At 44.4% G+C, this 13,297-nt stretch overlaps 1 protein-coding gene across 10 annotated transcripts in view; it reads right to left on the bottom strand.

The window, feature by feature from the left end:
- LOC118386357 (1-phosphatidylinositol 3-phosphate 5-kinase-like) overlaps positions 1-13,297 on the bottom strand; it is a 35,481-nt gene that overhangs the window by 2,174 nt on the left and 20,010 nt on the right. For 9 of the 10 annotated variants that reach the window (XM_052522803.1, XM_052522804.1, XM_052522805.1 and 6 more), the window contains 27 exons: positions 13,232-13,291; positions 12,926-13,055; positions 12,401-12,581; positions 12,064-12,138; positions 11,841-11,948; positions 11,603-11,743; positions 10,634-10,760; positions 9,686-10,356; positions 9,420-9,581; positions 8,782-9,156; positions 8,411-8,511; positions 8,192-8,263; positions 7,896-8,067; positions 5,366-5,544; positions 5,088-5,201; positions 4,771-4,879; positions 4,456-4,610; positions 3,660-3,750; positions 3,491-3,551; positions 3,258-3,395; positions 3,022-3,142; positions 2,548-2,643; positions 2,352-2,435; positions 2,175-2,275; positions 1,986-2,045; positions 1,670-1,846; positions 1,442-1,545 (listed from right to left, as the gene is read on the bottom strand). In XM_052522803.1, the coding sequence (XP_052378763.1) occupies positions 1,442-1,545; positions 1,670-1,846; positions 1,986-2,045; positions 2,175-2,275; positions 2,352-2,435; positions 2,548-2,643; positions 3,022-3,142; positions 3,258-3,395; positions 3,491-3,551; positions 3,660-3,750; positions 4,456-4,610; positions 4,771-4,879; positions 5,088-5,201; positions 5,366-5,544; positions 7,896-8,067; positions 8,192-8,263; positions 8,411-8,511; positions 8,782-9,156; positions 9,420-9,581; positions 9,686-10,356; positions 10,634-10,760; positions 11,603-11,743; positions 11,841-11,948; positions 12,064-12,138; positions 12,401-12,581; positions 12,926-13,055; positions 13,232-13,291 (3,965 nt within the window). Of the gene's footprint in view, positions 1-1,441; positions 1,546-1,669; positions 1,847-1,985; positions 2,046-2,174; positions 2,276-2,351; positions 2,436-2,547; positions 2,644-3,021; positions 3,143-3,257; positions 3,396-3,490; positions 3,552-3,659; positions 3,751-4,455; positions 4,611-4,770; positions 4,880-5,087; positions 5,202-5,365; positions 5,545-7,895; positions 8,068-8,191; positions 8,264-8,410; positions 8,512-8,781; positions 9,157-9,419; positions 9,582-9,685; positions 10,357-10,633; positions 10,761-11,602; positions 11,744-11,840; positions 11,949-12,063; positions 12,139-12,400; positions 12,582-12,925; positions 13,056-13,231; positions 13,292-13,297 lie in introns of those variants that run through there. The other variant, XR_008139942.1, reaches the window with a different exon arrangement.

Below are 13,297 nucleotides of genomic sequence, written 5' to 3'. Positions count from 1 at the left end.
GCCCTGCATATACAATGTCATAGAACTAACAAATCTATGAATATAAAACCAGTACAATATGTTTAATACAATTGGATTTCCTCAAATTAAATGAATCTTTATAAATGTATTACTTAAAAAGCAAGGCCAAGCACAGCAAACCAACTCATATATATATACATTGCATGACCAAAAGTATGTCGACACCTGCTCGTCGAACATCTCATTCCAAAATCATGGGCATTAATATGGAGTTGGTCCCCCTTTGCTGCCCCAACATCCTCCACTCTTCTGAGAAGGCTTTCTAGTAGATGTTGGGACTTGCTTCCACTCAGCCATAAAAGCATTAGTGAGGTCAGCACGGATGTTGGGTGATTAGGCCTGGCTCGCAGTCTGCGTTCCAATTCATCCCAAAGGTGTTTGATGGAGTTGAGGTCAGGGCTCTGTGCAGGCCAGTCAAGTTCTTCCACACCGATCTTGACAAATCATTTCTGTATGGATCTCGCTTAGTGCACGGAAGTGTTGTCATGCTGAAACAGGAAAGGGCCGTCCGCAAACTGTTGCCACAAAGTTGAAAGCACAGAATTGTCTAGAATGTCATTGTATGCTGTAGCATTAAGATTTCCCTTCACTGAAACTAAGGGGCCTAACACGAACCATGAAAAACAGTCCCAGACCATTATTCCTCCTCCACCAAACTTTACAGTTGGCACTATGCATTGGGGCAGATATAGTTCTCCTGGCATCCGCCAAACCCAGATTCATTCGTCGGACTGCCAGATGGTCAAGCGTGATTCATCATTCTAGAGAACACGTTTCCACTGTTCCAATGGCAGCAAGCTTTACACCACTTCAGCCGACGCGTGGCAATCTTAGACTTGTGCACGGTTGCTCGGCCACGGAAACCCATTTCATGAAGCTCCTGACGAACTGCTCGTGCTGACATTGCTTCCAGAGGCAGTTTGGAACTCGGTAGTGAGTGTTGCAACTGAGGACAGACGATTTTTATGCGCTACGAGCTTCAGCACTCGGCAGTCTAGTTCTGTGAGCTTGTGTGGCCTACCACTTCGCGGCTGAGACGTTGTTGCTCCTAGACGTTTCCACTTCACAATAACAGCACTGACAATTGACCGGGGAAGTTCTAGCAGGGTAGAAATTTGACAAACTGACTTGGAAAGGTGGCATCCTATGATGGTGCCACGTTGAAAGTCACAGAGCTCTTCAGTAAGGACATTCTACTGCCAATGTTTGTCTATGGAGATTGGAAGGCTGTGTGCTCGATTTTATACACCTGTCAGCAGCGGGTGGCTGAAATAGCCGAATCCACTAAATGAAAGTGGTGTCTACATACTTTTGTATATAGTGTATCATCTATTTAAGTTAATTTAACTTTATTTGTGCTAGACCTGAAGCCAGATGTGTAGCGTAGTTAGCCGGGGGTACCGTAGTTAGCGTAGTTTACCTTCTGCTGCACGGCTCCAGTGATGTAGGTGAAGTAGTGAGGGGCAAAGTCCAGGAAGGACTGAACCTCTAGTCTGGGCATCTGCTTCAGAATGTATCGGTCATCTGAGGGAGGGTAAAGATACACAGTGAGGTACAGACATATTTAAAAGCAGTCTCTTGACCTCAAATGGGACTTCCTGGTAAATAGAAGTTAAAAATAAAATATGGCTCTGGTGTTGCCAGTCACCTTCGGTGGCATAGAAGACAGCCCCAGACTTGCCACCGCGGGCCTGCCAGTTGACACAGTGGGACAGCGAGCGAACAAAGTCATTCTCCGTACTCTCCATTATTTCCTCTCTCATCTTGTGGAACTCCTCAGCATAGTAGATCCTACAGTAGAACTTAGCGTTGGCATCAGAGAACTCTGCAGGGGAGAGAGAGGGGGGGAGACAGAATGAGATGTGTTACGGACTAGGCCTTATGCTTATTATTGAGAGGAAGTTTGCAGGCTAAGAGGTGATGCCATTCCAAAGGGAAATCCAATCAGAAATGCATTTACTCACGTAATTCAATATGAGGGTTTCCTGTCGACTTCTTATGGTTGTCTCCTATGTCTGCATCTTCTGTTCAGAGCAAAAGGAAAACATGCTAGGATCTCCAGAAACATGACATACTACATCAGAACAGAGCTGATTTTCTAGCACCCCCAACTCATGTTGCCCCTTGACCTTGAGACCTTGTCCACTACTCACTAAGAGGCTCAGAGTCCATGCTGCTGCGGCCCAGACCCATCTGGGAGGAGGCGGTCTCGTTGGGCTTGGCTGGGCTGTTCTTGACCCGGCTCTCTCCAGAGCTGCACACAGACAAGATAGGATTATACTTCAGGTAACACACACACAGTTGACATCTGCAGGAGCAGTGTGGTGTACCTGGTGGACAGGGTGGTGTCCTCGCCTCCTGTCTTCAATGTTGTTTTCCACAGTTCATCCAGAGTACTCTTATACTCCTTACAGCTAGAGGTTGGGCAGAGGTCATTCAAATATCATTAGAACAACAAAACACACGTTTGAACAGAAAAGTCAGCCATGTTTAGAGACTGGAGAAGAGTTGGACAGGAGCTGTTACCTGAGAGCGAATGAGATGATGGAGCTGGGTTCTCTCTCACACACGGCGATGGGCACTCTCTCATGCTCATACATCAGGTAATGCTTGTCTGGTTCACTGACGAACAACGTCACAAAACATACAATACACTCTTTATTGATCCATTATATTTGGATATTTTTGATTTGGGCTTTCACAGTGCCCAGTCCCGACACACAACAACATGGCAGCACAGGGTCACCCACAGAGCAGTGCCCTGGAGCAGGTTAGCGGTTAAGTGCCTTGCTCAAGTGCACACCGGCAGTATGTGGCACCTGAGATATTGATGATTTTTCCAGTCGACACTAGGATTCAAGCTAAACATTACAACAAAGTAAGAAAATGAACAGGGCTCAATTTAGTATGGGCATTTACATCAAATTCTTTGGCTGATCATGCAACAATTTATACTACTAGCCAAAAGCCTATTCAGAGATAAAGTCATAATGTACACACAATGGGAATGGGATAGAGTTATAACTGTTGCCTGGCATCAGGTTGGCTAGAATGGCCTTCATGGTGGACTTCTCTTTCACCTGGCTGTCATTGGAGCCCAACAGGTGTCCATCAAACACATCTAGGAGACAACGAGAATTAATTTAAACACAGGAGTGGTCTGTATTTTGATACGCACTGTAGATCCAGAGAAAGAACAGGAAGCTAATGTGGGGGGGTTGTGTGTGTGTGTTCACCCTCTGGGATACTGACGGAATCCTGGTCAGGAAAGCAGGGTCCAGACGAGAGGGGTTCTGAGCCTGGCTCCCCTGGTGACGGTAACGCTAGCAATGACGACCCCCAGCTTGAGGGCATGGCAGTGAGGTGACGATCCTCTGTCCATCAAATAACAGACACGCCCATCAACTACAGTCCACCAATGAGAGAAGTAGTAAAGCATTCTGACTGAAAGCTGAACCAATCCCCTTACCTTTGTCAGCATTTTGCACTAAAGGGGAGGGGTTGCGTGGAGAGGACTCCAGAGCACTTGGCTGTCAAACAAAAGAAACAACATTCCTTACTTTCTGATACACTAAGTGCTTATCATATACTAAGCACTTCCAATAATCTGAATGGTATCAGGAATCTGTTGCACTGACCTTGCTGTCGTCTGTCTGTCGGTGTCTCCCAGGGCTGGCTGGGACAGACAGACGCTTCCTGCCCTTCTCCTGCTGGAACAGGTCCTGCAGCCTAGAGGTTACATGGTTCAACAAATCCATTCTTAGAAAGATCTCCCAATGACATCAATCATTTCTCTGTTCTTCTCTCTCGGCACTGTTGGGAAGGGTCCTTCAGTAAGCGTTTCACTGTTAGTCTAAGGAGGTGACTAATAAAATAGATTCTGATGTGAAAGTCTGATCCCAAGTCAGAATTCAGCCCTAAGGTCCAATGTTATGGACACAGATGAAGCGATTCAACCATTAAAAGTACTTCTTAGTCAAAGACTAGGCTTGATCTGTGTCTAGGAAACTGCCCCTAAAAGTTTAAACATTAAAAGCTGCTCTGAGGTCAGTGTTCTCACCATAGAAATAAGAATGAATAGAAAAGGGCATCTCCATTCAAGTCAATGATGGCACAATGGGTGGGCTGGCAGCCATTTTGAGAGTACCCATGCCAGGAAGTAAAAGCAATAAGTTTACCCTTCAATCCGTGCTGTGATTTGTTGAGTCAAATCAAATGACATTACAAAAAAAAGACATTCAATTGCATGAGCACATTAGTTAGCATCATTTGAATGAACATTCTACATTACCATGGCAATCGAGCATCAGTTGATAGAACATTTCAAAATACCATGGACATTTTTGCATCACAATACCAGGCAGACATTGCGAGTGTACCAGTCGATAGGCAGGGTTAGAGTGTCCAAGCCCGTTCTATTTCTATGGTTCTCACCTGCTGTTCCAGGACTGCAGTGTTTCACACAGGCTCTGTTTCTTCACTACCACTGATTCCAGTACAGTCTGGAGCTGCTGGGGGGAGTCACTACCACAGGCCTGGAGACGAGCCTGCAGCTTCTCTATCCAGCTGTGCAGATCTGCCTCCTCCATCTGAACACGCACACAAACAAAACGGATGGAAAACATGAGTTTGATACCGTTCCATTCTAGCCAGTCCAATGAGCCCGTCCTCCAACATAAAGCAACACCAGCCTCCACTGCGCTATACATACTATACACAGTGGTCCCGCCCGTTGGAGGAAGAACCTACATCTTTCTGTGCAAACAGGTCCTCCATCTTCTGCTCGCGTGTCTTGCTGAAGGTGTCCGTCTTCAGGGAGGTGAGGCGGTCATCTATGGCCAGGTACACCTGAGTCACCCTGACAAGAGGGACATAATGGAAAAGGACTGGTTAGAAATAGATTCTTCAGACTCCTAGCCTGGTCCCAGATCTGTTTGTGCGATCTTGCCAACTACTATGGTTATTGTCAGAGGACAATAACCATAGGAGTCGGCTAAGCAGAACAAACAGATCTGGGATCAGGCAAGTTAAGGTCATGGTAGACAGACAACAGGTAGACCAGTTACTTCTGTGAGAAGTCCTTGAGGTCCTGCTGCATCCGGCCCTTGGAGGGCCCCTGGTTCCTGATGAAGATCTTAGGAGGAGGGAGGCAGACCTCTAGCAGTCTCACTGAGATGTAGCTGGTGGTTAGACAATTACAATGGCATGATGGGCATATACATTTTACCACACTAACTATAGTGATCTTTATGTTCTGGTATTTAGAGGTCATTTGAAGATGTAGTGAGAATGGTCAATTATGTATGGCTGGATAGAAGTCAAAGTCCTGGCCTGTGTTTCCCACCTGAAGGAGGCCACCATCTGGTTATAGGAGAAGTACTGATGGTAGTCATGGTGGATGGAGTGGCCACAGGGCTCAGCATTAGCCCTCCTGGTATACTGGTGACCATAGAACCTCAGCTCCAGGTACTTAGCAAAGGACATGGACCACGAGTCATTAGACAGGGGCACCACAGGAGTCACCTACAGAGAGAGTAGAAGTGAGTAGGAGAATATAATAGAAGAGTGTAAATTAGAGTAGAAGAGAGAGTAGCAGTGGAGCAGGAGAGTGTAGAGTGGAGTAGGAGTAGAATAGAGTATAAGAGAGTAGAGTAGCATAGCAAATAGTATAGTAGAAGAGTAAAGCAGAGTAGGAGAGTAGAGGATAGTGGAGTATGAAGAGAGTAGAGTTGAAGAGTAGAGTAAAGTATGAAGAGTATAGCAGAGTAAAGAAAAGTATAGTAGGCCGGTAAAGCAGAGTAGGAGTGAGTAGGAAGGTATAGTAGGAGAGTAGAGTAGAGAATAGAGTAGGAGAGTAGTGTAGAAGAGAGTATAGTAGAAGAGAGTAAAATAAAGTATAGAGGAGAGAGTAGAAGTAAAATATAGTACAGCAGGAGAGTAGAGTAAAATAATGTATAGAGAAGTAAATTATAGTAGGAGAGTATAGTAGAGTAGAAGAGAGTAAAGTAAGATAGTAGAGTAGGAGAGAGTAGAGTAAAGAGTAGGAGAGTAAATTATAGTAGGGGAGTATAGTACAGTAGGAGAGTAGAGTAGAATATGGTACAGTAAAGTATAATATAGAGTAGCATAGAAGAGAGTAGAGTAAAATAAAGTATAGAGTAGAATAAATTATAGTAGAAGAGAGTAAAGTAGGATAATAGTAGGAGAGAGTAAAGTAAAGAGTAAATTATAGTTTTGAAGAGTAAAGAGTAGGAGAGTAGAGAAGAAGAGAGTATAGTATAGTACAGTGTAGAATAGAGTATAGTACAGTAGGAAAGTAGAGTAGAATATGAGAGTAGAATAGGAGAGTAAAGTATAGAGTAGAAGATTAAATTATAGTAGGGGAGTATAGTACAGTAGAATATGAGGGTCGAATAGAATAGTAGAGTAAAGTATAGAGTAGGAGAGTAGAAGAGTACATTAAAGTAGGGAGGTATAGTACAGTAGGAGAGTAGAGTAGAAGAGTAAATTATAGTAGGAGAGTGGAATAGGAGAGTAAAAGAGTAGAGTAGAGAAGAGAGTAGAGTAGAATAAAATAGAATAGAAGTAAATGATAGTAGAGTAAAGTAGGAGGGTACAATAGAGTAGGAGAGAGTAGAAGAGAGTAAAGAGTAGAAGAGTAGGAGTAGCAGAAAGTAGCATATACGAGTATAGAGAGTAGAAGAGAGTAAAGCATAGGAGAGTAGAAGAGAGTAGGGGTAGAGTAGGAAAGAGTAGAATAGAGTATAGTAAAGGAAAGTATAGTAGAAGAGAGTAAAGTATGATAGTAGAGTAGATCAGCTTAGCTTCAATCTCTCACAGCTTTGATCCTTGTATTCTACTATAATTTACTCTCTCCTACTCTACTATAGTATAGTAGGAGATAGTAAATTATAGTATAGTAGAAGAGAAGAGAATAGAGTAGGATATTATAGTAGAGTATAGTAAATTATAGTAGGAGAGTAAATGAGTAGAAGAGAGTAGATTATATAGTAGAAGAGTAAATTATACTATAGTAGGATAGTAGAGTAGGAGTATAGTAAAATAGTATAGTAGAAGAGGGTACAGTAAAGTATAATATAGAGTAGAAGAGAAGAAAGTAAATTATAGTAGATGAGTGTAAAGTATAGTAAGAGTAGAATTAGAGTAGGAGGGTAGAGTATAGTATAAGATAGTAGAGTACAAGAAAGTATAGCAGCATAGATGAGAGCAGAGTATAGTAGAAGAGAGTATCAATGAGTATAATATAGTATAGTGTGGAGTATAGTATGGAGTATAGTAGAAGAGAGACTAGTATAAGAGTAGAGTAAAGTATAGAGTCTACTTATCTTCAATCTTATCTTCAATCTCACACAGCATTGATCCTTGTATTCTACTCTCTACTATAATTTACTCTTTTCTACTATACTAGAGTAGGAGTATAGTAGAGAAGAGAGTAGAGTATAGAGTCTGCTTAGCTTCAATCTCACAGCTTTGATCCTTGTATTCTACTCTCCTACTCTAGAGTAAAATAAAGTATAGAGTAGAAAAGTACATTATAGTAGAGTAGAAGAGAGTAGAGTAGGCGAGTAGGAGAGAGTAAATTATAGTATAGTAGTAGAGTAAAATATAGTAGAGTAGAAGAGATTTTAGAGTAAAGTAGAGTAGAAGAGAGTATAGTAGAGTAGAGTACAAGGATCAACGCTGTGTGAGAGATTGAAGCTAAGCAGACCTGGACAGCAGCTTTATGCTCTAGCCAAGAACTGGCAGATTAGCAAGCATTTGATTTGTTGAACTAGGGCTGCTAGCTATAGAGCAAGTCCTGGGGGTAGTCATGAAATAGATAAGGAAACACACTGATTAAAAAGTTACTGTACCTGTTTGCATATGCGGCACCAGGAGTAGTTGAGGATGGTGTGTTGGTATCCAGGCACAGGAGAGTCCAGCTCCTTCAGTACGATCTGAACACAGCCACTGCCATGGACAAACCGCCGCACATGGTGCACCATGGGAGTCTCACAGAACATACTGGGGCATTGATAGGACGGCCTGTAACACACACACACACGAAGAGGTGCTAGATTTTATTACATCAGTGACAACCAAATGGATGTAAAAAGGTTTTATTGTAAATTCGCTAACACAATTTGTCTGGTTCAGATTTCCCCCTCACCTGAAACAGTATCTCTCCAGGAATATTCCTAGTGTGAGGTCATTCTTTCCGTAGAACTCCATCGTGACCATCCTGTTGAGAACAAATAAGTACTTGTGAATAGCTGACCTTTCAAAATTCAGTCAGTTGGTCTTTCACAGCTGGTACACAACACTTCTGTTGCACCTAAGGGGATAAATAAAGTAGTATTGAAGACCACCAGGGTTGGGTGGGGTTTACCAGGGACTGACGCAAGGGTTGGGGGCGTTGTTGGACTGGGCAGAGGAGCTGCTGAACAGAACACAGAGTCTCTGATGGTTCACTGGGTTCAGGCAGTCCAGCTGAAACACATAAGTAATGGTGGTCAACGACAGCATAAAAACAGCACATAATGCAATAAAGCACTTCTCTTCAGCCCTGACTTAATATCTCTGGAGAGTGAGGGAAGTGGTGAGCTCTCATCAGTAGCACATTGATCAGTAAACTAGCACTGGTTAAGGGAGATTTTAAGATAGTTATTCCATTACAAACAATCTAACTCACAGATACACCAGTGAGACTGTTGGAGATCTGCGCCATCTACCTCCTATATTGTGATGTGTCCTAACTACCTTGGAGGCCCAGGTCATGTCGTTCTGTCCCGCTGGCTTCTCCTCCTCACTATCAGCCTTGACGGGGTGCTTGGACGGCAGAGCCTCCCGGACCGGTGGCTGGGGTAGGGGCTGGGCGAAGGGGTCTGCCTCCTCCTGTCGGAGTCGGCCTCCTTGGGCACGGTAGTCTGCCAGCATCTTGGCCAAGTCCTGGCTGCTGCCCAGATGCTCTGCGATGCGGGCACTGGTAAGGCGGTGGGAGGGTAACACCTGGATGGTGCGAGGGCCTCCGTTGGCCATGCCTCCACCTGATGGGGTGGAGTCTTTGAGGAGTTGTCGCTTACGTCGACCGTCTAGTTCTTTGAAGTCCTTGTTGAGCAGTGGGGAGAGGTACACCTGCACGAGGAGCTACTATGTTACATCTCAAATATGAAAATATCTTATTGATCATTCGCCCAGCACTTAAGTGTTATGAGATGGCATATTGCGTAAGCATGACTACCATGTTTTGTAGACATCTTCACTATGACCAACGATGTACTGAGTACAGAGGAATTGATGGTTACATAAACGGATTATCTGATATTATACATTACTGAACAAAAAAAAATAAAGGTTGAAAAACATTCAATAAATACAGTCAATGTAAACAAACAGACCTGTTGAGGAAAGTAGTCTCTGCTGGGGCAGCGTAGACCAGCGGGGGAGAGGAGGAAGGGCTCTCTGAAAGTGATGAAGGGGGAGACACATAGGATGATGTCCTTCAGCTCCTGTTTGAAGCCTGCCGTCAGCGTCCTGAGATGGTCGTCCGTCGAGGCCACCTGCCCGGTGACAGAACAGTCAAGGATATCGTTGGACACTCTTGGAGGACAATGGAAGTCGTTTTTAAAATGCGTGTGTTTCTGCATGTAGCCTTAATCCTCACCTGCTCTGTGACAAACAGCCCTGTGTCATCCTGCAGGGGGTCTCTGAACAGCCTGGGGGCCATCTCCGAAGCAGAGCTCTCCTCCTGCGACTCACCCCTCCCCAGAACCCCTGACCCGCTCCGCCCCTCAGCCTCCTCCCCCTGCTCCAGCCCAATCTCATCTGTTAACTCCTCCAGGTCATCAATTAGGTAGGGTGGTGGCGGCGCCAGGGGATTGGGCAACGGCGTGGAGGTCATGACCTCTGCTGACTCCATCCCCTCGGCCACCAGGGAGGATGAGGAGGACAGGAGTTGGGTCTTGGCAACTTTGACAACCTCGACATCTTTAGGCGAGGAGGATTCCGATACAGAATTCTCCTCCTCGTCCCCTAGCACAGTCTCTCCTCCCTGGAAGAGGGTGCTCTGGTCGGTCTCAATTTCCTGGCTCTCCTCCTCCTCGACGGTAGTGCTCTCCAGGAGACAGGGGAAGCTGGTCTTGGCCAGGCTGGGAGGCATGGCAAACTCATCCATGAGGAAGGATATCTCTAGCTGGGAGTGGTAGGCCACACACACCATGAGGATGATGATCTCTTTAACCCGGGCCAGCTCGTACTCAGACGCCCCGCGAAGCTTTATGGTACAGCCTAGCTGGGGAGGGCAGCCCTCAAAGAACATCAGAGTCTTCAACTCATCTGTCACAGAGAAGGGAAAGAGGAGAACATATTACATAGTTGTGATGTGGCACTCAGGAGAGTCAGAATGAGCATGTAGATACATCTAGTCTAGGCTGGAGGACGTTGTGAATGAAAGCACCCGGTTGCAGTGTGTTGGTTTCATGTGTTGGATTATTTAAGTGAAATAAGTGTTATGAACGGCTTCCAACAGCGAAGGTAAAGAGATTTAAAAATGTAGATATGTAAAGATGTACACTAAAAGCAGCATGTTGAGGGCAGAGTAGTTTCCACTCACTGTTGGCCAGCTGGAAGGAGTGTAGGTAGAACTTTTGGCAGGTTCCCAGTCGAGGCTTGGTGAGCAGCTGGTCCATGAACATGACCAGGTCCCCCTGGGTCATACGACTCACCCTGTCCAAGACTTGCTGCAGAGAACCAGAGGTGGGGAAGAGAGACTGAGGGCAGGAACAGCTAATAGACAGTTGCACGGATTAAGCAGAAGAACGGGCTAACATGGCAACAGACACAATCATAAAGAGTAATGAAACACTAGCTGCAGTATCCCATGGGGGAGGTTACTGTGGCCCTAGCAGCACAAAATAATAAAAGGTCTGACTGCTCAGAGACGCTTGGGAAAATGGTCACAGAAATTTCACAAATTAACAAGGCACACCTGTTAATTGAAATGCATTCCAGGTGACCACCTCATGGAAGCTAGTTGAGAGAATGCCAAGAGTGTGAAAAGCTGCCATCAAGGCAAAGGGTGGCTACTTTGAATAATCTGAAATATTGCTTGAATTGTTTAACACTCTTTTGGTTACTACATGATTCCATTTCATTTTGATGTCTTCACTATTATTCTACAATGTACAAGATAGTAGAAATAAAGAAAAACCCTTGAATGAGTAGATGTGCCCAAACTTCTGACTGGTACTGTGTGTGTGTGTAAAATATATATGATTGTAAATGATGCAGTCAATTACATTGATAGAACCCAAATCTATTTGCAAAAAAATGTAATAAAAATAAACTAACAAAATCTACACAAGTAAGATGTTCTTAAGCTTGATAAAGGTGGGTTTGGAAACAACCCAGGCTAGTCTAGCTAGTACAGAGAGCTAGAGAGATGGCAGGGCAATACCAACTGGTTTGACGTTGATAACACCAGTTAATCATTTTTTACTAGCAGTACAGAGAGCTACTGACCGGTTTGACATTGATAACACCAGTTAATCATTTTTTACTAGCAGTATAGAGAGCTACTGACCGGTTTGACGTTGATAACCAGTGTGATGCCGTGCTCCAGCAGCATGTCCTGAGCGATACGAGACACGGTCTTCTCTACCAGCACCAGGTTGGGACGCACGTCCACTATACGCTGAACATAGTTCTTCAGAAACTCATGCTCCTGGGTAACAAAGACACTGACAAAGATTACATTTTCTTTTTCTTAATTCCTAGAAATTGTGGATGGGTGCTAGCAAATGAATGACTAACAGGCTGACCTGAAGCACAATGGGGTCAATGCAGGTGAACTTGGTCTCCTCTCTGTAGAGATACTCTATAGAACACTTCAGAAGCAGGATCTTGGGGTTCTTGATGTACGAGTTCATCTAAAATATGATCAAATTGTACTTTATTGAGTTCACAGACAAGCAATAAACTGTGTCCCTCTGACTGTGTTTACAAGGAGAGATGGTAGCTGTTACATAAGAGAAGGGAACTTACTTTTTTGTGAGCAATGTTCTTGGTACAGACAAAGCCATTCACCACCGCAGAGTCAAACTTCTTCCCTCCAGGAATCTAAAAAACAACAAACCCCCCCCACCCCCAGAAAGAATGAAGTTTAAGAAGACAGCCATTTTGGTCACCTATCAGTCTACTCCTGCAGTATGTGCAGTCTAAGTAAAGCCAAATGACAAAGACCTGATTCACAGTTGAAAGAAATGCAGGCAACGCAGACTTTTGCTTAAATCGTTCATTGAGGTCAATATGGAGACTTGCAAGGAAAGTCAAGTTAATCAACCAGATCTCAAGTTAGAATAGAGCACTATCAGCAAGGTACCTTCTTGACGTGAACCAGTTGTCTGATGTCCATGTCATCATCACAACTGCGAACGTCCGGCCGCACCGTCTGCACTACCTGCCTCACCACAGGAACGATGATGTCACGCCAGGAGAGGCACAGGGACTCGCTGTACAGCAGCTGCTGCAGCAGCGCCATCATGTGGCTGTGGTTGGCAGAGCTGTGGAGGGGGAGAGACGTTAGCCGTTTTCTTTGCAAGAGAAAACAGCGTGTTTTTTGGCCAGTATAACATGCAAAGTCACCAGCTAAAAATGTTTACATACCACCATAGTACACTAATTCATACTGAGAGGAGATCTCTGCTTCATCTAAAGAATGACATATGTCCAGTTCTAATTCTACTTCAATTTAGTAGGCTAGAGACTAGTCTTTACATTCCAAACATCCCACTTCACTAGTGCCTAGCATTTCATGTACTCACATACATAGTTAATGAACAAAAAAAAAGGTTGGACAAACATTTGAGCAACTTTCAAACCTCTAAAGATGTCTGACAGTACTCACAGTAGCCTCTCCATGGCCTCCTTCTCTCCATTCTCCTCTCTGAGCTGGTCCAGGGAGCTGTGGTGCCAGCCCAGAGGAGTGAACAGCACCTCGTTAGCTTTCTCCTCCACACGACGGTTAAACAGGGACTCTGCAGCACACAGAGAGCGATAGCTTGGTTTACAGCTACAGTACATTAGGTTCAGTACCAACTGCTTGTTCAATAGAAAGAACACACAGCTGCTCAAGAGTTGAAAAGTGTACCAATTGCAAAAAAGAAATATCCATAACGAAGCCAGACTACACTAGTAAGTGGAGAGTTCCTACCTTTGATGAAAGCGTCACTGATGGAGATATTCTGTCCTCCGTCCTCTGAAACCAGGTACTCTGATA

Source organism: Oncorhynchus keta, chromosome 7, assembly GCF_023373465.1.
Source record: "Oncorhynchus keta strain PuntledgeMale-10-30-2019 chromosome 7, Oket_V2, whole genome shotgun sequence".
NCBI classification, from domain to species: Eukaryota; Metazoa; Chordata; class Actinopteri; order Salmoniformes; family Salmonidae; genus Oncorhynchus; species Oncorhynchus keta.
This window is presented reverse-complemented; position numbering and strand designations above follow the sequence as displayed.